General features: G+C 39.8%; 1 protein-coding gene across 6 annotated transcripts in view; it reads right to left on the minus strand.

Annotated features, from left to right (window-relative positions):
• SNX14 (sorting nexin 14) overlaps positions 1 to 22,076 on the minus strand; it is a 66,154-nt gene extending 44,078 nt beyond the window's left edge. For 4 of the 6 annotated variants that reach the window (XM_081251182.1, XM_081251185.1, XM_081251183.1 and 1 more), the window contains exons 1-5: positions 21,770 to 22,076; positions 6,537 to 6,657; positions 5,422 to 5,498; positions 5,262 to 5,340; positions 1,671 to 1,714 (exon numbers count right to left, since the gene is read on the minus strand). In XM_081251182.1, coding sequence (XP_081107308.1) covers positions 1,671 to 1,714; positions 5,262 to 5,340; positions 5,422 to 5,498; positions 6,537 to 6,657; positions 21,770 to 21,909 — 461 coding nt within the window. In that variant the 5' untranslated portion in view covers positions 21,910 to 22,076. The remainder of the gene's footprint in view (positions 1 to 1,670; positions 1,715 to 5,261; positions 5,341 to 5,421; positions 5,499 to 6,536; positions 6,658 to 21,769) is intronic. The other 2 variants (XM_081251184.1, XM_081251181.1) reach the window with 1 other exon arrangement.
• Positions 22,077 to 24,259: the final 2,183 nt, after the last annotated feature.

The raw sequence follows: 24,259 nt of genomic DNA on the forward strand, positions 1-24,259 counted from the left end.
GGTGATATTCTGAACTTGAAGATGATGCTACCTGTTAAGTCCCTTGGTAGAATAAGGAAGATAATTGTATCAATCATGCTTCCCACTATTAACTCCAAGGAAGGGGATATCACAGCATCAAAGGAGAAAATACAGACTTTAACATTTACAAATACAGCCATATTTTATGTCTGAAGAGTCATATTGTGGGCGTAGGGGTGGGGCGGGGTCGCGGTGGGGAAGTTTTACAACAGGATTCATTTTACAAAAGGCCTCACCATCAACTTTACTTAAATGGCAAATGCCCCATATTTAAGACAGACTCCAATGTAAAAAATTAATTTATATAAGCTTTTCAGGAAAATATGCCATATAAACTGAATATTAAATTTGTTTTAAAACACTACAGACAGGTCAACTCAACTACTAGCATTTTTTTTTTTCTGGCCATGCCACATGGCTTGTGGGATCTTAGTTCCCTGATCAGGGATTGAACCTAGGCCCACAGCAGTGAAAGCGCTGAGTCCTAACCACTGGACCACCAGGGAAGTCCCCTACTAGCATTTTTAAATTAGGAAATTCAAAATATACTGAATCTATATAAAATTTGGGTAGTTATCATTAAATATTACATCTGTAAGTCATACAGGTTTAAGCATTCAAATACATAACTAAATACATGATGTTTATGTAAGGGAACATCTGTTTTATTAAATGATATAACTTGGGATTTCTGATTGTCAAACTATACTTTTTTTTTCAGATCCATATCCTGCTAAGCATAGGGCGCTTGTACATCCACATCAGACACCAAAAACAAAGTTACTTTGGAAAAAACATATTAATTTTCCAGGAAAATTCTATTGAAATTAACTTTCAATTTAATGAAATATCTGAATATAAATTTTTCCTGTAAATGTACAACTATTTCAAATGTAAAAAGTGCATACAAAATAGTAAATCACTCCTACAATTAGGAGTCATGAGAAATTCTACAAGTTACTTGAGGACACGGGGAGGGGGAAGGGTAAGCTGGGACGAAGTGAGAGAGTGGCATGGACATATACACACTACCAAATATAAAACTGATAGCTAGTGGGAAGCAGCTGCATAGCACAGGGAGATCAGCTCAGTGCTCTGTGACCACCTAGAGGGGTGGGATAGGGAGGGTGGGAGGGAGACGCAAGAGGGAGGGGATATGGGGATATATGTATACGTATAGCTGATTCACTTTGTTATACAGCAGAAACTAACACAACACTGTAAAGCAATTATACTCCAATAAAGATGATTAAAAAAAAAAGAAATTCTACAAGTTAGTTCTCTATCAAAAAGTAGCCTAGGTTCCTCTTTGCTATCACTAAACTGTTAATTGATGACCTAATCAATGGTTCTTAACTGGGACCACTGTGCCTCCCAGGTAAATGTGGCAATCTCTGAAGACATTTTTGGTGGTCACAACTAGGGGAAGAAGGGGTCCCACCAGCATTCGCTAGGAAGAAGCCAGGGGTGCGGCTAAATACCCTATAAGGCACAGTACAGGTCCCCACAGCAAAGAATTACGTGGTCTAAAATGTCAATAATGCAAAAATTGAGAAATCCTGGCCTATACTGAAAACATATCATTAGCACACTTAACTTAATGGTATTCACTATACTATAGAAAAAAAGGTCTTATAGAAAGAACTTACCTGTACCAGGGGTAAATGAAGTTTTCCAACACTAATTCAAGAACCTGCATAAAAATTATTTTTCAAAGAAAAATCAAGTTAGTTAACTCATTCTGGGAAAATAAACTCTACTACTAAGAAATATATAATAAAAACTAAGTTTAGTATCCCATATATTGACATCTAATATCACACTTTCACATGACAAAATGCATATGTCAACTTTACATGGTTGTGATGATGAAAGAAAACATATGAAAAAATACTTTGAAAACCATAAAAAAGAAAAATTACTATTAGAATGACACACATTTTTAAATATTCCTATGATTTAAAATTTTTTTTTAAAACCTAAATTGTTCGGGCCTCCCTGGTGGCGCAGTGGTTGAGAGTCCGCCTGCCGATGCAGGGGATACGGGTTCGTGCCCCGGTCTGGGAGGATCCCATATGCCGCGGAGCGGCTGGGCCCGTGAGCCATGGCCGCTGGGCCTGCGCATCCGGAGCCTGTGCTCTGCAACGGGAGAGGCCACAACAGTGAGAGGCCCGCATACCGCAAAAAGAAAAAAAAAAAAAAAAAAAAAAAAAAAAAAACCTAAATTGTTCTGACTCTGAAGCTTCACTGAACCAAAAACGTTCTATGGAAATAAGGAAAATAATAGGCTAGTCTTTTGCATTCCTCACCCTCTCTGTAAGTCAGTATTCCCAGAATAAAATGAAGAAACAAATATAAAAGACTTATATAAAGGGTTAAAATTAGGTGTCAGTGATTATCTTTGAAGCGAGGACAGTGACTAGAAGGGAGCATGAGGGGTACTTCTGGGTGCTAATAATGTTTTTGTTTCTTGATCTGGGGGCTGGTTATATGAATATGCTCACTTTTTGAAAATTTTAGCTGTACACTCAAAATCAAGTTATATGTGAAAAAGTAACAAAACAAAACAAAAGAAATCCTGGGTGTTAAACCTTCCATTCCTTGAGCCTGGGTGGAGCAGTATAGTTTAATTTTTAAAAGGACTTGTAGCAGTGAGCATCAACTTTAAAAAAGACTAGGGAGGGAATGAAACAATATATCTAATCTGACTATATACCTTCTCTGCAGCAGTAATGAAGACTGTGGACTCTCTAAATACTAAGGTAACAAGATGTGGATTTTTTACTAAAAAAGTAAGCATTAGTGATATCACCTGGAAAAATAAGATACATACATATAGACAGTGTTAGGACACAGAGAGGAGACTAGAAAATTTACCATTAAACATTTCATCTTATTAATATATTATTCCCTCAAATTCAATCAGAAGCCCTACTAAGTTTACATCCTAAGTAGCTCTTTTCTACAGCTCCACTGTTCAGGTCCTCATCTTCTCATCCCTATATATAGCAATAGCCTCTAAACTAGTCTCCTTCCAAGCTAGCTCCCCTCCACCCTCCATAAAGCTGCCAAAGTGATCTAAAACATGTATTTGACCACATCACTCCCCTGCATGAAACCCTCAATATATCAAACCACAACATATCAAAGTAAGACAAGTGGAGCTGCACTGATTGTGAAGGGGTGAGAGAAAGCTGTTTGCCAGCCCCTGTGACCATCCACTTCCTTTTCACCTCCCACTGCATCCTGTGAATCACATCTGAAAACTCTAGTTAGGCAACTTGAAAATCACTGACTTCCCATCAATTAAACCCCTTCAGCGTGGCCTTTTAAGTCTTCTGATGATCTGATTTCTAAAGGGCCATATAAAAATCAGTTAAGAACTAAGGCAGTCCTGGGTTTTAGACTGAGTTCTGCTACCAACCAAGTAAAACTCTCTAAACCCTTCCTTTGGTAAAACCACCAAATCAATAATAGGACCTACTTCATAGGTTGTATGATTACATGAATAATGCAAGTACAGTGATTAGTACAATATCTACTATACAGTAAGTGATCGATAAATACGAGCTAATAGAGTCTGGTCTCTTCGTTGCCCACATCCTCCTTCGCATTTCACCCTCCAGTTTGCTGAACACTCCACCTTGTTTCAAAGCCTCTCTTTCCTTCCAAAAGCTCCTCCCACACCCTGAAATACCCTTTCCCACACTATCAGGCTGATAAACTTCTAGTTATATTTCCTGACTGCTCCTCTCAACAGTTATGCACTTCTTCCTCTGCACTAATGATACACCTTGTACATTTCTTCCATTATAGCCTGCATTACATTATATTGTATATGTCTGTTTAAATGGCTATCTCCCCTCCTAGACTGAAGTTCCCAGAAGAAAGGAACCATACCTGATTTCTCTTTTTATTCCTAGGGCCTAGTCCAGTTCCTGCCTACAGCAAGATCTCAGAAAATGTTTTTAAATATTGGAGCTAGTATTTATTGAACACCAATATGTGCCAGGCACTAGGCTAAGAGCTTTACATCAGTTTTTTCAATTTTTAAGAAGAAACGAAGTGTCAAGCTACAAATAATAGTCTTCCTAGAAGTCTTGTCTTCAACAGACCTCAAATCTGCACTCTCCAATAGAAATATAATGTGAGCCACATATATAATTTCAAATTTTCTAGTAGCTACATTTTTTAAAAAGTAAAAAGAAACAGGTGAAGTTAATTTTATATCTTATTTAACCCAATATACCCAAAATATTATCATATATGTAATCAACATAAAATATATAATAGGATATTTTACATTTCTTTTTCCTTACTAAGTCCTCAAAATCCAGTACATATTTTACATATACAGCACATCTCAATCTGGACTAACACATTTCAAGTGTTTATCAATAGCCGCATGTGGCTAGTGGCTACTACACTGGACAGCACAGTCTTAAATCAGGGAATCTGAAGGATGAAAAAGAGCTTACAGAAGAAATGAAAAAGAAAAATGCCAACAGTTTAGCATTTATGCAGCATACTTTTAGCCGAAGAAAGATACAAACTGGGAAAAAGGACAATTAAGGCAGGATTCAGATGCCTAATGTTATTCTTCAACTAATTAGCATTCAGTTTAATTCAATACATATCTATCAGGTACCAACAATATATCTGGCACCTGCACTTGGTGCTGGGAACAAATGAGACCCATTCCTTGCCTTCAAGGACTTGACTGCTTTCTCGGATGGAGAGACCAAGTCTCTCAAAGAAATAACTAAAACATGATATGTTACCAAAAAGGTGCATATAAAATGTGACTGGAACAAAGATAAGAGAACATGCTTTCTATTCCTACACTATGGAGAAACATTGAAATGTATCTGACTCTCTGCTCAAGTTAGTGTCAAAGATGGGGTCACAATTCAGTAAGATACACATTGGCTCCTTGTAGCTCAGGTCTCCTCTGGAATTACAAAATGGTTATTTCTACTGTCCTATAATAAAAATGATGATTTTTATAAGAGGTAAACAATAACTAGGTAAACAGTACTTTTTTTTGGCTAAAATGTCCATTTCAATTAGACATGGGATTCAAAAACATTTCTAGTTTACCATTCAAGTTGTATAACAATCAACTACCAACCAAGAATTGATTAGGCAGCATATATTAAAATGCTCCATGATTAAATTTTCCATAGGTATTTAATACTTTCTGCTTGGGTATACATAGCAATTTTATTTAAATCAGTTACCTCTGAGAGAGATGCATCAACTTTGGAAGAAATTTTCAGGTCTAGCCATGGCTGGTAGTTCTCAAGTAGCAAGGCAGGTCTAAAGAAAATCATACAGTTAAACTGCTTGAAATCCAAAATGTAACTGGAATGATCAACAAATTAAAAGTGTTTGACATACCTATGTCGTTTACATTTCACTTTACCACAAACAGCACAGCTACGACCTTGAGGAAATAATTCCTGAAGTCCTAACTGCTAAAAAAGGGAAATGGGGAGATTTGTCTTTACTTTATGTATCATATTTACTAAAGAGAATCAACTTTCCAAAAGTTTGTTAATCAATGTACGAATTCAAAGGACATGATTTTTTTTAACTAATATCTGCTTTAACACTGAAACCATTCTTTATAATAAATAATACTTGCTACACCAAACTGCCAATAGGAAAAAAATACCTAATGAAATGCTTTACAATAACTAAGCCAAATTTTCAAGCTTAAAATTAAAGTCAATTGTTACGCTCACTTACTAAAAAAAAAAAAAAAAATCAATCTATATTTGAAAATGATACTCTACTGCAAAGGTATAAGAAAAAACTATTTTCTATTTCTCCAAAACCTTGAATTCAATGAGGGAGAAGACTCGTGATAACTAGTAAGGTTCCTGACCAAACACGGGGTATCACCTTCAGCTGTGTTTCCTCTGAGTAGAAATATCAACCAACCTGAGATGAGGGACTACAACAACTTGGAGAATTTTCAAGGAAGACTTCAAAGTTCGGAAACACTAATTATTTTCGTTAAAGAAATATTACTGGTTTGTTTCTATGGAGCAAATAAACATTTAGGGAACAATTAGTTCCCTGTTTGTGTCTGTGCCTCAGAATCACCTGGAAGGCTTTTAACAGGTCCTAATTAGAAGGCCCTAACCCAGGACTATTCAATCAAAATCTAGTGGTAGGGCCCAAGAGTCTGTACTTTCTTTGGAAACCTCTGTTTTAATTCACTGTCCTCATAGTTAATATGCAGTCAAAGGACACTCTAAAATTGTGGAGCCCAATTTTCTGAGAATTTTCTATTTTCTTTCTATAGCTCCTCCTGGGAGACCTATATACTTTAAAAATAAACATATATGCAAGTTTCACTTTAAAAATGTTCTGATGTCTTCCATTATTAAATAATAGCAGATGTATTTTTTAAAAATCACTGCTTTAACATGCTTTCATGAACAATATCGAATAGCACAGGGTCATACCTACTAACTCTTTTAAAAGTAAGAACACATATATTTTACCTTGGGTTTGTATTTTATCGTGAAGAATATATTTGGTAAGAGAGAATCAGGTCCTAATGAGCAGTAGAATGTGACAACTCCAGCAACAAATGACCAGAAGATCATTAAAACGTGCAGATACCTTAGAAATAAAGGAAGGTAATTATTAGAACCAAAAAAAAGCATATAACCCTAATTTGTCCCTTCATTGATTTCACAAGTTTTTAATTAAGCACCTACCATACCAGGCTGAAGCAACTTCTCCAGTCATGATTTTCTGTAATGTATCTACTAACTATAAGAATCACAGAATGTATATTCCATTAAATGTATAAAGAAGTATAAATTCTCAATATTTCATAGTTTGATACCTAGGTTGTCATATTTAGCCAATACCACATTTTTCCAGAATACCTTCTAATGACAGGGTAGTATTCAAACCCCACCAAAGTTCTGATTATTTTTCATTAAATCAATTTTACTGAGTGCCCGTTTTGTGCTACATAGTACTAGGCTCTAGGGATACAGTAAGGAACAGCACTGCCATGGTCTCTATTTGCATGGAAAACACTAGCTGGTAGGTATAAGAGGTAAGTAAGTAAATACAATACAGTGTGATGATGTGTTCTATATTATGACAGAGAAAGTATGCATGATATGAGAACTCCTCAGGCAAAATACACAACCCAAACTTGAAAAGACAGAAGAACTCTTTCCAGAGGAAGTTGTGTCTGAGGAAAACCTTAAGGAGTGAGTAGGAGAAAACCAACAGAAGAGGACAGGGGAGAGGAAGGTGGAACTGGGGAAGAGGCAGGGGAACTCAAACTGGAGAGAACTACGTGGGCGAAGATCTGAGCACAGTTCCAAGGAAGAAGTAGCCTTGAGATGAATCTAGAAAAGCCAAGCCAAAGCCACATGACACAGTGTCATGGAGTAAGCCATGCTAAGGTGTCTCGATACGGCCAGTCCTCACAGCGCACAGCTCTGATGTGCATACATTTCAGTTGCCAAGACTCTGTGAGACACCAGCCCCCCAAACATCACAGTTCCAATTCTAATTACCACGTCACGGCTGTTAGCTGTGCAAACCATACAGTACAAACTTTGGCGCTAGCTCTTCAGGCCACAAACCACTAAGTAGTGAGAAGAGAATGAAGCCAATCCACAGAGAGAAGCAGGAAAATCCAGGAGGTGTAGAAAGTATTGGCAGTATTCCAAACCCTGGTTCTATGTGTCTCTGAGGCCCAGCTACACTCCAGTTCTTTCTGCACTTACATAATCTCTCCATGATTCCCCTCTTTGCCCAACCTAGTGTCAGCTGAGTTTCTTTCATCTACCATCAAGAGTCCTGAGTAATGCCCAGGAGACAATGAAGAGTTTCGAGAAGATTTTAAGAATTTTTAAGAGTTTTAAGAAAAAGAGTAGTATCACCAGATGATCAGTAGACACTCAGGCGGCAATATGGAGAATGGCCTAAAGTGGAAACGTGCAGGTTAATTAGAGAGCTGCTGAAGTAATTAATCTAGGAGAGTCTACAGATGGCCTGTACCAGGGAAGAGAGTTAGAAATAAAAAGAAGCTGACTGTTTTGAGACATCTAGGAGGAAGAATTAAGGGGACTGAGTAGTTGATTAGATGCAAGGAGAAGGGAGAGATTAAAAATCAGTTCCCTTTGGACATGCTGAATTTCAGATATCTTAAGACATGTCAAGCAGAAATGTTCCATAACCAGCCAAATATTGGGTAGTTTAGATCTCTGCAGAGAATATGGGCCAAGCATAAAGGCTTGGAAATTACCAGCATAAAGATCACTGAAGTCATGGGAACGAATGACATGACCAGGGAAAAGCTGCAGAATGAGAAAAGAAGAGAACATAATACATTTAAGAGATAAGCAGAACAAGAGGAATCCGTAAAGGAATCTAGTAATTAGAAGAGTTGAGAAGACAACCGGGGGTCAAGTCAAAATGGCTGTCAAGATAAAAAAAGAAAGAAAACATTTGAACAGGGATGAAGTAGTTAACATGATCCAACAGTTGTAAAATAAGGTGAGACAGATTGAGAAGTGTCCATCAGTTTTAGCAATAAGAGGGCCACTGATGGACTAGGCAAAAGCAATTTTAGTAGAATGGTAAAGGACTGCAGTGGATTGAAGAGAGGTGGGGAAGTGGAACTGGTACATGTGGATAATTCTCTTTTTAAAGGAAAGAAGAGCTAAGGTGTTAGCTGGAGAGGGACAATGAGGAAAGGTGTTTAGAAAAACCTGATCATATTTAAATGTTAATAGGAGAGAAGGAGAAAAGAGAGAAAAAGGTAGGAGCGAAAAGATAACTTGAGAGAATTATTTTCTCCTAGAGAAGACAGGAGTAGTCGGGATTCAGAGCCAAAATAGAAGAAATAGTTATAACAGGAAAAGATATCTCCTCCCCAATACCAGAGAGAAAGAATAGACTCTGATGAGAATGGAGTCAAACGTGTAGATTTCAAAACAGGAATTTATGATGGCCTTTAGGTGAAACAGGAGATGCTGAGAGTAAAGGGCGAAGGTGGCACGAACGGAAGTTCTAGAAGACTGGGGAAGTTCTGAAACAGCTGCTGGGAAGAAGTAAAGAGAAGGGTATCCTGGGGAACTGCTGAGCAGTACTGAGGCTGAAGAGTTAAATGTACAGGTATGGGATCTTCTCTAGCAACATTCAGTAACCAGGATATAAACACTAAAAAAAAAAGCAGCATCACTGATCCAAGATTTGGAGTTTGTCAGGTGAGTGGAATGTAAGGAAAGAGAGTCAAAGATACTGGCAATAGAGTGGTTGAAGTGATGGGCAATAGAATCTAAGCTAGACTGACCCCAAACTACACAGGAAAGTAAGTGACAACAGAAGAGGGACAATGGATAGGAAGAAGGCAGAGGAATCGGGAGGCTGAGAAAAGCAGGCTTTTCCGAATGAGAGAAGTAGGCACTGGTCAGCAAGTGGGAGATTTGATTTTTAAGATTTCACAGGTAGAACACTTTCTGGTGATAACCAGGGCCACCATATGGTGGTCCAAGTGGGAGACTGTACAGGAGTCACCTCGAGATAGACTAGCATATTTGATGGGCTACTTGCACAAACACTGAAGTCACCTAGAATGATGGCAGAATTTAAAATGGAGAGAAAGTCTATAAACCAGAAGCTTAGAGTACAAGTGACCTGGAGATCAGTGAGAAAACAGACAGATGGTATATGTTTCAAAGGAGTAAGAGACTTCTATTTCCTTGACAGAATAATTTGTACCAGACTTGCCTTCCCACCATAAACAACTATAAAACTGAACAAAACATGTGCAGCAACTGCTTTTAGGCACTGGATAACAGGCAATATACAGCAACAGAATCTTTAAGAGACAAGAAGCACACAAGTGAGTTCCACATTGATCCCAGTTCTTTGACTGGGGACAACTGCCCAAGTGCAGCATGTTATAGAAAAGGTTACAGAAGATATTGTGAAGGTCTGGGATTTCAGAATTGGGGAATAAAGCACCAAGTAGTAAGAAGGCGAAGACAGATGATTAAAGATGCTTACGTATTATAGACAGTGACCAAGTAAGTGCAAAAGCTGTGAGACAAAGGCTGCACCACCCAACTAGATGAACCTGCCTGGTCTCCAGGCTTCCAGGGCAATTCTATACTTGAGAAACATCCACTACATACCGATTATTAAATGCTCTCACTCAGCACTTAAAACATAAACATGATTACTATTCACTCAAAAAACTGCTATGGCTTAATGTTGCCTGCAGGATGAAACACAAACCCCTTAAACCTTTATGGTCCCTTCCAAGCTGACCCCAACCCACCTTTCTACTCTTATTTCTTCTCATTCCTTTATACAAAGCTTCACTCCAACCAATACCATAACTGACATCAAGTTTTAAAGAAACATTAAGTCTGGAAATTAACTCAACAGGTTATACAGGTATTCACAGAGGAAATTATGAAATTCATGTCCATAGCCACTTACTGAAAATCATTTTGAGCCAGAGAGATATGACTCAGAATTCAGAATTTTTAGGATTCTTGAACAGTTTTATAGCACGTATTTCATAAATAACATAATGTAATATGTTAATGAGGTCTGATACAGTACTCCATAATCAGATATTAATATTTCTGCAGCAAAACATATAAATAAATAAATAAATAAGTCAGAAATAAATACTATAAATAGTCTCAAGTCTTTTGAGGTCAGGTTTTGTTATTAAATGCCAAACTTAGGGGAAAAGTTACTTCTTCAGAGCTTTTTGGATCTCAGAATTACAGATTAGGAATTGTAGACCTGTGCTTACACTGAATGACAATAAACACTACATGCAATATGTATACTGCTATAACTAGGGCAAGCAATAACTAAGGCATTATTTAAGAAGGAAATCTATAGCATTGAATGCATTAATCCTGTTGCTCTCAACGAAGGGTGATCTCACTGCCCAGGGGACATGTGGCAGTACATGGAGACCTTTTGATCGTCACAACTGCAGGGAGAGGGAGAAGGGACTGTGGCACTTACATCACATGACTAGAGGCCAGGGCTCTGCTAAATACCTTACAGCGTACAGGACAGCCCCCCACCGCAAAGATTTATCTGACCCAAATTATCAACAGTGTTGAGGTTGAGAAACCTCCCATTAATCAGAGACAAAGAAATGCTGAAAACCATCAAGCTAAGCATTCAGAAGGACGGGGTGGGGGGAAAATGCAAATCCAAACACATTAAAAGGAAGGAAACACTAAAGAGAAGAACAGAAATCAATAATGTAGACAATTGGGCTTCCCTGGTGGCGCAGTGGTTGAGAGTCCGCCTGCCGATGCAGGGGACACGGGTTCGTGCCCCGGTCTGGGAGGATCCCACATGCCGCGGAGCGGCTGGGCCCGTGAGCCATGGCCGCTGAGCCTGCGCATCCGGAGCCTGTGCTCCACAACGGGAGAGGCCACAACAGTGAGAGGCCCACATACCGCAAAAAAATAAAAATAAAAAATAATAATAATGTAGACAATAATGATAAGACAAAAAAGAAAATTAAGCTGGTTCTTTGGAAAAACTAATAAAATAAGCAAACCTCTAACTGGATACTACTGAAAGTTTTAGGGCACCAATAATTACTCTAAAAACCGATAATTAAGAGAAAAGTGTAAGTATTTAACCCACTTTTCCAATTTGAGATGTACTTCATTGTAACTAAATGCACCTAATGGAGGATGGAGTAAAGCAATTTTACACACACACACACACGAATTTATTTTTTTTAATTATTATTTATTTATTTATTTATTTTTGGCTGTGTTGGGTCTTCGTTTCTGTGCGAGGGCTTTCTCTAGTTGCGGCAAGCGGGGGCCGCTCTTCATCGCGGTGCGCGGGCCTCTCACTATCGCGGCCTCTCTTGTTGCGGAGCACGGGCTCCAGACGCACAGGCTCAGTAGTTGTGGCTCACGGGCCTAGCTGCTCCACGGCATGTGGGATCTTCCCAGACCAGGGCTCGAACCCGTGTCCCCTGCATCGGCAGGCAGATTCTCAACCACTGCACCACCAGGGAAGCCCCACACAAGAATTTAAACTAAAAACTACAGAAGGAATGGAAGAATACGAAATCATCATGTTGCATCCTATAATGAAGTAACTGATTCAGAGAGTAAATAAACGGTGAAACCAAAGAGAAAGTTTGTTGGGCAGTTGTCACCACCTGAATCCACAAAGTGAGGCAACTCCATCTAATGTGGAGTTATCCTGTGATGTGATGTAATAGGATGCACACAGCATCAGTGAAGTACTCTTGCACCAAATAAATAAATAAATAAATAAAAATCTAAATCTAATTGAGCCTATAAATCTAACTCCCTGTCTACAAAAAATATAAAGGTGCAGGTGAGAGTAAAAACAGAAGACACCACAAGGAAACTATCAGCAAAATCCAAGGTGTGAACAAATGACTCAGTTTCTTCAACAACTCAATAGCAAGGAGGAAAAAAAGAGCGTGTGAGGAGGAATGTTCTAGATTAGGGTTGACAAACTATGGCTTATGGATAGCCCTCAAGCTAAGAAAGATTTTTACATTTTTAAAGGGCTCTTTTAAAAAATAATATGGGGGCCTTTGCTAGTGGCGCAGTGGTTAAGAATCCGCCCACTAACGCAGGGGACACGGGTTCGAGCCCTGGTCCAGGAAGATCCCACATGCCATGGAGCAACTAAGCCCGTGTGCCACAACTACTGAAGCCCGCGCTCTAGAGCCTGTGCTCTGCAACAAGAGAAGCCACCGCAGTGAGAAGGCCGCACACCACAATGAAGAGTAGCCCATGCTCGCTGCAACTAGAGAAACCCCATGTGCAGCAACAAAGACCCAACACAGCCAAAAATAAATAAATAAATAAGATAAATTAAAAAATAATAATAATAATATGGGACAGAGACCTCATGTAGCCCACAAAGCCGAAAATACTTATTCTCTGACACTTTACAGAAAAAGTTTGCCAACTCCTGTTCTAGATTACAAGACATTTTACAGAAGTTTAAGAAATGCATCAACTACATACAATGAGTGGACCTAGCTTAGATTCTGATTAGAACAAATGCACTACAAATTTTTTTTTATAAATTTATTTTTTATTTTTATTTATTTTTGGCTGCGTTGGGTCTTTGTTGCTACGTGGGCTTTCTCAAGTTGCGGCGAGCAGGGGCTACTCTTCATTGCAGTGCGCGGGCTTCTCATTGCGGTGGCTTCTCTTGTTGCAGAGCACGGGCTCTAGGTGTGCGGGCTCCAGCAGTTTGGCTCATGGGCTCTAGAACGCGGCTCAGTAGTTGTGGCGCACGGGCTTAGTTGCTCCGCAGCATGTGGAATCTTCCCGGACCAGGGCTTGAACATATGTCCCCTGCATTGGCAGGCGGATTCTTAACCACTGTGCCACCAGGGAAGCCCCTACAAATTTTTACATAATTAGGAAAATTTGATTATGGACTGGTTATTAGAAGACATTAAGAATTATTGTTAATTTTGTAAGGTTATGGTTTTGTGTAGAATAATTTACTTTTTAAGGGAGGAAGGTTAGACTTTTTAAAAACACTGATGGTTACTGAAGCTGAGTGATGGGTGCTTAGCGGTTCCTTGCACTCTCTTTTTTCTATATATGCTTGGAAATTTTCAAAACCAAAAGTTAAAAACACAAGGTTTTAGCAAGACAGATGAGGGAATAAAAAAAAAAGAGAGGATACAAATATACAATACAGAATGAAAAAGAAATAATCATAGCTATAACTGAAATGAAGAGTAGGACTATAAACAACTATATGTATGCTCATAAATTAGATAACCTATATGACATAAATTTTTAGAAAAAGACAAAAATGCCAGAAATTAGGAAGTGAAGAACTTGAATAGACCAATTATCATTAGAGGAATTAAAATATAATCAGAGACCTGACTATAAAAAAAAGACCCCTGGCCCAAATGGTTTTACCAAACTTTCATAAAACAGTTAATCTCTATTTTATACAGACTGCTTTCAGGGGGAAAAAATGAGAAAAAGCTGCTAATTTTAAAGGATTAATATAATTTTAATTCCCCAACCTGATAAAGATAATATAAGCAAATCATTAGGTCTATTTTACTTATGAATATAGATATGAACTACAAAGTAAAATATTAGTTAACTAAAACTAGCAGTATATCATAAAATAAAGAATAACACCATAAGAAAGGCATATTTTTTAAACAGTTCAATATCTTTAAATCTACACCATCATGAACTAAAGGAGAAAAAAAAAATCAAAACAATGAGATGAGGCCTCTTGACCTAACTACTAGTTTACAGGGAACACAGAGGGAAAAGAACATGCCCCAAAACACTACAGGGATGCAATCAGCAAAAGCCAGACTGTGGAAAACTCTACAGAACAAATGGCCAGTTTCCTCACAAATAAATTACAAGGTTAAAGAAAGGGAGGGGGGAGGGAAGGCAACATTCAGATTAAAAGATCATATTTGGATCTTATTTAACTAACTGTAAAAAGCTGTTTATGAGTAAGATTCATTACGGATGGAGTAATGGATAGACAGACACACAATAAAGCATATAAAAATACAGTAAAATGTTTGAAAGCAAACTTATGGTCACCAAAGGGGAAACAAGGGCGGAGGGATAACTCAGGAGCTTGGGATGAACATACACACAGTACTGTATACAAGATAGATAACCAACAAGGACCTACTGTATAGCACAGGGAACTCTACCCAATATTCTGTGATAACCTATATGAGAAAAGGATCTAAAAAAATGAATATATGTATAAGTATAACTGAATCACTTTGCTGTACACCTGAAACTAGCACAACACTGTGAATCAACTATGCTCCAATAAAAAAAAATGTAAAATGTTAATGTAAAATCTAGGCAAAACATAATTGGTCATTTACCGTAAATTTCAACATTGCTATTTGTTTAAAACTGTTCATCATAAAATGTTAGAGGGTAAAGCTCTAACAAATTCAGGGAAATCTGAACACTGAATAGATATTTAAGGATGCTAAGAAATTAGTTTTTTTTTTTAATGTGAAATGGTATTGTGGTTATGTAGAAAAAAAGCTCCCATCTATTAGAGATACATACTGAAATGTTTGCTGATAAAATACATCATGTGGGATTTCCTTCAAAATAATTGGGGGAGGGGGTGATACTGGACTTTGAGCTGATCATTTTTGAAGCTGGGTGATAGGTATTTACAGGTTTCATTGTACTATTCTATTTTTATTTTGTGTTTTAAGTTTTCCATAATAAAGTTTTTAAATGAAAAAAAGCTATTAAAAGGACATCAGAGCAGATGTGAATGAATGGAGAAAGATTATGTTAATGGATAAAACCATTAAATACAGTTAACTCATCAATTCTACCCAGATTAATTTACAAATTAAATAAAAACTGTGCAAATTCTTTGCCCTCCTCACATCAAAAGCAGGAGCCTAATTTCCTTCCCCTTGAATACAGGCTGGCCTAAATAACTCACTCCTAACCAAAAGAATGTGGCAGAAGTGAAGCTGCCTAACTGCCTAACTTCCAAGGACAGGTCACAAAAAAGATACAGCTTCCACCAGAATCTCTTTCTCAGGATACTCACCCTTGTAACCCAGCACCAGGTTGGGAAAAAAGCCACACGTGAAGGCCATATGTACATGTTCTGGCCTACAACCCAGCTGTATATAAAAACACTACACAACTATAATACTGTCATTAAAAAAAAATTTGGTACTGTTGTAGAAAGAGAAAAATAGACCAAAGAAACAGAACATACAGTGAAAGACCCACTTAGTTTGGAAACAAAAACACTGTAGAGTCTGTCTGGGTTCTAATCCTGGCTATGACACAATGCAAATTACTTAATCTCTCTGACTCTTGCTTGGGCCTCTATAATATGGGGTAATAATAATAATACCTAACTCATAGGGTTGTTATGATGATTAAATAAGTTCATAAAAGTACTTGGAAAAGCCTGTCTTAATACTAAGTTAAGGGACTTCCCTGGTGGCAGTGTGGTTAAGAATCCATGTGTCGGGCTTCCCTGGTGGCGCAGTGGTTGAGAGTCCGCCTGCCGATGCAGGGGACACGGGATCGTGCCCCGGTCCGGGAGGATCCCACATGCCGCGGAGCGGCTTGGCCCATGAGCCATGGCCGTTGAGCCTGCGTGTCCGGAGCCTGTGCTCCGCAACGGGAGAGGCCACAACAGTGAGAGGCCCACATACCGCAAAAACAAAAAAACAAACAAACAAAAAAAGAATCCATGTGTCAATGCAGGGGACATGGGTTGGAGCCCTGGTCTGGGAAGATCCCACATGCCGCGGAGCAACGTAAGCCCATGAGCCACAACTACTGAGCCTGCGTTCTAGAGCCCACGAGGCACAACTATTGAGTCCAGGTGCCACAACTACTGAAGACCGTGTGCCTAGAGCCCATGCTCTGCAACAAGAGAAGCCACTGCAATGAGAAGCCCGCGCACCACAATGAAGAGTAGCCCCCGCTCACCGAAACTAGAGAAAGCCTGCGCACAGCAACAAAGACCCAACGCAGCCAAAAGAATAAATAAATAAATAAAAATTTTTAAATACTAAGTTAAGTGTATGTAAGCCAGTTGTGGTAATCTGAAAATAAAGAAAATAATACTAAAACACATTAAGCAGGCTCCATACATAGAAGAAGGCTATATATACAGAAAAAAATCGCAATTTATAAAATAAAATTGTAAACTGCAGGTAAAAGTGACTAGAATGTTAACAACAGCAGTCAACTCTGAATGGTAAATTTATGAGTGATTTTTAACATCGTCTTTATATTTCTATTTTCTGACTTCTTTACAGTTTATATGAGTCAATGTTATTTAGAAAGTTATCAATAATAAGTATTTTTTCTTAACAATGTCTTTTTAATGTAATTTTAAAAGTCTGGGCTTCTAAATCAGAACGATCTACATTAGAATCCCATTTTGCTACTATCTATGAACCTGAGAAAGTTATTGAACAACTCTAGGCTTCAGTTTGCTTATTTGTAAAATGGGGCTAATCAAGGACCTGCAAATTAAAACTACAATGAGCTACCACTATACACTCACTAAAATGGCTAAACTAAACCTTATATAAACCATATCAGAAAGAACTGTAAAACATTTTTGGCAAGAGTAAAATTGGTATAACCACTTTGGAAAACTGTCTAGCAGTATCTACTTAAGTTAAACAAATGTATATGCTATGATTAAGCATTTTCATTTATGGCTATATACACCCAAAAGAAATAAGTACATATGTCTATCAAAAGAAATATATATTAGAATATTCACAGCAGCATTATTCATAATAGCCAAAGACTGTAAACAATTCAAATGCCTTTCAAAAGAATGGACAAAGTGTGGCATAGTCTCAATGGAATACGACACAATAACAAAAAAGAAAAACTACTGATATATGCAACAATATGGATAAATCTCAAAAGGAGAGTTGAGAAAAAGGAACCAGATACAAGACCATATGATTCCATTAATATGAAGTTCAAAAACAACAAATCTGATACATGACAAGGAGAAGGTTATTGACAAGGGAGCCTACTAGGGTGCTAAAAATGTTTTACATCTTGATCTGAGTGGTGGTTACATGGGGAGCCATATTTTAAAATTCACAGAACTATACAATTTCGTATGTGTTATACACTTTTCTGTAAGTTATATCTCATAAAAACAGTCACTGAGGCTAGTAATAGTACCTATTCACAGTGTTGTGAGGATAAATAAGACAAAAATAACTGCTAACATTTAATAAGAGCACACGTGCTGAGGACCATTCTAAGCACTTTCCATGTGTTAACCCACTCAACTCATCAAAGTAACCGTATAATGTAGGTACTAGTATTATGCCCATTTTACAGATTACGGGACTGGGACAGATAAAAATTAGACTACTTATCCAAAGTCATATAACTAGTTAACGGAGGAGTCAGAATAAAATTCTTACAATCAAGCTTCAGATTCAAAACTTTCAACCACATCAATAAATTGCCTCAATAATAAATGAAGGGGACCTCCCTGGTGGCAAAGTGGATAAGACTCCATGCTCCCAATGCAGGGGGCCCAGGTTCAATCCCTGGTCAGGGAACTAGATCCCACATGCATGCCGCAACTAAGGAGCTGGCGAGCTGCAACTAAGGAGCCCACCTGCCGCAACTAAGACCTGGCGCAACCAAAAATAAATAAATATTTTTTTAAAAACCTCAATTACAGTTAAACGCTAGGAAAAAATCTATACAAAAAATAATAATAATAAATGAAAACTCTTAACACAATACCTGAGCCAAACAAAGTACTCACAAAGTGTTATCTATTATAACTATTACCATTATTATTAGGATTAACTTAAAATGTTCCTAATTGTAATACTCAAATATTCAATCCTATGACTGGCCAATAAATCTATATATAATTGTATCTATGCTCTTAATTCATCCCAACAATACTGCAAAGGTGATATCATAATTTGAAATATATAAAGTACGTTACTCTACTCTTCCCATAAATCAGTTACAATGGTCCAAAGGTTATATCTATTTATCTTTCCACAGATAAGATTCATAATTTTAATGCATATTGAAAGAAAATTTTATATGCTAAATAATACCTTGAGAGTTCTTTAGGAGTTAAAGTTTCAAGACAACTAGAGAAAAAATTAATTTCAAAAAGAGTATTAGTCCGGGACTTCCCTGGTGGTGCAGTGGTTAAGAATCCGCCTGCCAATGCAGGGGATACGGGTTCGAGCCTTGCTCCAGGCAGATCCCACATGCTGTGGAGCAACTAAGCCCATGTGCCACAACTACTGAGCCCACGAGCCACAACTACTGAAGCCTGCACACTCCAGGGCCCACCTGCTGCAACTACTGAAGCCCACGTGCCTAGAGCCCGAGCTCTGTAACAAGAGAAGCCACCACAATGAGAAGCCTGTGCACTACAACTAAGAGTAGCCCCTGCTCACCGCAACTAGAGAAAGCCTGTGCAGCAACGAAGACCCAAGACAGCTAAAAAAAAAAAAAAAAGAGTATTAGTCTAAGTTTAACCATACTAACCAGGGGAGTTTTTGTTTGGTTGGGTTTTTTTGTGTGGTTTTTGTTTGGGTTTTGTTGTTGTTTTGTTGTTTTGTGTGAGTGTGTGTTTTTTGTGGGTTTTTTTGGAGGGGTTTGTTTTTGGCTGTGCCAGGTGCCTTGTGGGACTTTTTTTTTTGACTTTTTCTTTTATATTGGCGTATAGTTGATTACCAGTGTTGTGCTAGTTTCAGGTGCACAGCAAAGTGATTCAGTTATACATATACATGTATCCACTCTTTTTCATATTCTTTCCCCATTTAGGTGGTTACATAGTATTGGGCAGAGTTCCCTGTGCTATACAGAAGGTCCCTGTTGTTTATCCATTTTAAATGTTGCAGTGGATCTTAATTCCCTGACCAAGGATCGAACCCAAGCCCCCAGCAGTGGAAGCACAGAGTCCTAACCACTGGACTGCCGGGGAATTCCCAACCAGGGGAGATTTAAAACTGAAAATTTCTTTTAAAGTTATTTCTAAAAATTAACTGGTGAAATGCCTGTACAGAAATCATTTGTTGAACATATGTACAAAGCATATCTTCTCATTTTTTTCTAGTTCCATAGTTATGCCCCCAATGTTTTCTGTATTATATACACATACATATATATTTTTAGATTTCTGAATAGATGTGCCATGTATGCGAAAACAATTTCATTCATAAATCCAACCACTCAGAGATAACACTTATGTGTTATTTCCTTCTTTCCTTGCATAACGCAAATACAGGGTACAGAGATCAGATGTTATACAGACCTGATGTTATCTTATGACTTTTTTTTTTTTTTTTTGCGGTACGCGGGCCTTCCACTGCTGTGGCCTCACCCGCTGCGGAGCACAGGCTCCAGACGCGCAGGCCCAGCGGCCATGGCTCACAGGCCCAGCCGCTCCGCGGCATGTGGGATCCTCCCGCACCGGGGCACGAACCCGTGTCCCCTGCATCGGCAGGCAGACTCTCAACCACTGCGCCACCAGGGAAGCCCCGCTATGACTTCTTAACAACATAGAACACTGGATGCTATGATTAAGTTGGAAATCTAGTTAAACCTGCTCCTACATAGCTGCCCTACTTTAGAGACCTAAACTGACCCGACTCCCAAAGAAGACAGGTAAGAATCCCTGGACAAAACTTAAAAATCGTATTGGGGCTTCCCTGGTGGCGCAGTGGTTGAAAATCTGCCTGCCAATACAGGGGACACAAGTTCGAGCCCTGGTCTGGGAAGATCCCACATGCCGCGGAGCAACTAGCCCCGTGAGCCACAATTACTGAGCCTGCGCGTCTGGAGCCTGTGCTCCGCAACAAGAGAGGCCGCGATAGTGAGAGGCCCGCGCACCGCGATGAGGAGTGGCCCCCACTTGCCGCAACTAGAGAAAGCCCTCGCACAGAAACGAAGAGCCAACACAGCAATCAATCAATCAATAAAATTTTTTTAAAAACTTAAAAATCGTATAAAGTTGACATGTTTTTCAGACTAAACCTGTTAATCTGGCTTGAAATACCTTCCAGATGACAAAGCAAGTAAGTACTTAATATTTTCCACTCTCTTAAGGATTCCACTTCTTCCATACTCTTACAATCAAACATCTTGCCATGACAATCAAAGTACATTTTCCAGTAATATCAATCGCTGTTTAAACCTCATATTATATAAACCCAGAGTCAACTAATAAGAAAGCAAAGAGGCCAGGGAAGAAACCCAACTTCAACACAGTCACAGGAAACGGTTATCTTAGAGCAAAATTAAACTACCAAATTTCTTGTGAATGCTTCCCCGTTCCTATCCTTGGGGATTAACTACTTCCAGATAAAGAGTAAGGATGGCTGCACGCTCGAAACATCAGAGGAAACAGCACGCAGATGCTGTCGCTGACAACTGTCTCAGATTTCTTTCCACCGAAAGCAAATCTGAAGATAATTCTAAAGGGACATTTCTCCAGTACTTCCTATATCATCGCTACCGTTTCTAGAAAATCTACCAGTTTATTTCAGGGGCAGAACCTTCCGTTTTCAACATGTCAATTAAATTTACCGATTTTACTTTTCAGTCTTCCCTTTAAAACTATTCTAGAGATGATGGTACTATTTTGCTTTCTGACTTGGGTTCAGCAAATCTTTACGACCTTGCGCTGTAACCAACAACACTGCGGGAAAACCGTGATCGACTGTGATCTATACTGTGGGTGGGTGGGTGCGCGCGCGCGCGCGCGCGCGGTGAGAGCTAAGGAAGTCCGTCTAAACCTGCGACTGCGACAGGACCTTGCACCCTCCTCCATCAGCTGACCGTACCGCCCGGACAGATTTCATTCTGAAAAGCATCGTTGATGGAGGCCCAGGTTTTAAGAAATGGGTGAAAACAAGGGACGAATGGGGTCTGGGTGGCTGAGGAGGCGAGGCCTTGCGAGAGGGGGTACTCGAGCCCAACCCCGCCCGCACTTCCGGGCTCCGATGCCCAGCCCGGCTTCCCCGAGCCGCTCTCCCCAGAGGCCCCGCAGGCGGCCCCACGTCCCGCAGCTGCGCAGCCCGACGTTCTCCGCGCAGCGATGCAACGCGGCCTGCGTCCAGAGTTTCGGAGGAGAGCTACCATCTGCCCCCCGCCCAGCTGGCTCGGCGCCGCCGCGTTACCTGTTGAGGAGCAGGGAGGCGGCGCTGAGGCAGAGCAGCAGGAAGCAGAACATCGGGTACTGGCGACAGATCTCGCGTCCTACGTCCAGCCGCAGACGCTGCTTCAGCTTCTCTGCCAACGTCCGCACCCAGGGCGCCATCTCCGTCGGCGCGGCTGAAGCTGCACTACAGACTGAGGCTGAGGTCGAGGCGACCCCCCATCAACTTCCCGCGTCTCCGCCCCCGGCCCGGGCAGCGGACCCAGACCGCCGGCGACCGGCGGACGGTCCGCCGGCTGCAACTGCCCAAGGCCCCGCCCACGGGCTCCGCCGCGCGTGCGCGGCCACGCCCCCACCCGCCTGGGGTTCAGCCGTACGACGTGTCCGCCGTCACCCCGCGCAAGGCCTGTCGGTCCCGCTGCTCAGCCGCCGGGCCAGAGCCGCGCGCCGGCCTCCGATGAAGGGCACCGTTCCCCAGCTACCGGCCCTTTTCGGAAATCGGGGGGAAGCTGCAGCACCCAGTAACCGCCTGTACTGCGGAGGAAAGACAGAAGGTTGTGCCCGAGCACAGGAGAAACTGCAGCCGCCCGCAGCCGTCGGGCCCTGCCTGCGGGACTCCCTGAGCTCGCGGGCCGCTGGGGACTGTAGTCTTTTTGACGCGCCCCCCAGCACTCCCCACGCCTCCTCTCCGTAAGCTCAGCTCTACGTGGGGACAGGTCCAAGGTTTGCATGACGCCCAAAGGGGAGGAGGGGGGACACCTGTCAGTCCTTATTTTGCACGGGCCGCGCGCGGGTGAGTAAAACAACCCTGGAACACGGAAGAGTCAAACGCACCGGGACGCCAGCCCTGCGAGAAAGCATCTTTTACGTGCTCACGGGCGAGGCAGACCTCAGCTCACTACAGCCCCGCGGGCCTAACCAGAACCCAGGTGTTTTGAGGCAGCTTGAAAGGTTAGGTTGAATACCTCTTGTAGAGTGTCCTGCGGCTTTCGCTTTACTAAGGCATCACATTTCTAAATTTTAATTTCCGTATTCTCCGCTGCTTTGACAGATGCAGGAGGACAGTATCGTAATAAGTAAAATTTACTTAGGCGGCCCGCTAAGCACTTTCATTTAACCTTCACACATTCACCTCCTGATAGAGGTACTCTGGTTTTTCCTATTTTACAGCTAGATTACTGACATTACTGAGGCGGAGAGGAACTTGCTCAGAATCATACTGCTAGCGAACCCGGGGCTGGAAGCCATTCTAACCCCAGAGCCGGTTCTCATGCTGTCTTTTCTCTTTCTTAGTATCTTACCCTCCAAAGTGCGGAGACAGACAGGTTCAGAAATGATTTTCTAAAAACATAAAAACCATGGTGTATGGACAGTTTAATGAATATTTTCCCATGTTATTATTCCGAATACATGGATCATCTTTACGCATTATTTTCCTTCAGAATGTACCATCCTTTATTCTGTTAATGCCATTTAATTTCATTGATATTATTATTACCACCCTTGATCACAACTTATACACATTTCTAATAATTTCTTTAGGATCAACATCAGTACAATTGCTGGATCAAAGGGTAAGAACATGATACATTCTGTCAAAGTTCTTCCTAGAATGGTTAGCCAGTTACACAATGGTATAAAAGTATCAATTTCACTGATCCTCATTGTTAGGTATTGTTTAAACTAACATCGCAAATATATTGTAGGATTACTCTGTAACAACATCATTGGAAAGCTTAGGGCTTTTTTTTTTTTTAATGTTTTGAGGTACCTAATTAAACGTTTATTTCACTTTTTCAACTTTTTTTTTTAGTGTCTTTGAACTACGTATAACTCCTCGTTTATATGAACATTCTAGGGCTAAACTGAAGTATAAATAAAAGGTGTATGTTGAATTAATCTACATGCATCAAGTGTCTACTGTGGACTTGAGTACTTTATAATTGGCAAGTTACTTTATTAAACTTTTTGGGAAGTTACATTGCCAATCTTTTTTTTCTGTTTAAAAATTTTGCTTCTTTATAGGCTCAATCTGAAATTCCTGTTCAACTTGTCACTGAGAGCCAGTACATTTTAATGATAAAATGTTTTCTGTTCTTTCATATTAGACATCTTTACAACATCCAACTAAAACTCCTTTCCCATATGATTTTCTTTGCAAGGGTAATTAGAATAAGCTAACTAGACAATAGACCAATTTAAATTTTCATATTGCTCTTATGCTCAGAAAAGGAAAAAGTAAACTTCTGCTATAAGAAAATTTTACAAAATCCCCACCTAAAAGAAGAAAAATTTTCCTATTGATCTGACTTCATCTAATGAAATAAAATGTTTACTCCATTAAATGTTTTCTCTTTAAACTTACGGTCTGGTATCCACGTCAGCACTCATACACAGAGCTTGAAAATTTTTTTCCAACTTTTTATTAAAAGATATGAACTTCCTAGTGGGGATATGGGATATCCGTAATCAATCCTGGTTCTGAAATCAACTTCACCTTCTACTGGCAAAT

The sequence above is a fragment of the Mesoplodon bidens genome (genome assembly GCF_964165515.1).
Source record: "Mesoplodon bidens genome assembly, chromosome: 12".
In the NCBI taxonomy this organism is placed as follows: Eukaryota; Metazoa; Chordata; class Mammalia; order Artiodactyla; family Ziphiidae; genus Mesoplodon; species Mesoplodon bidens.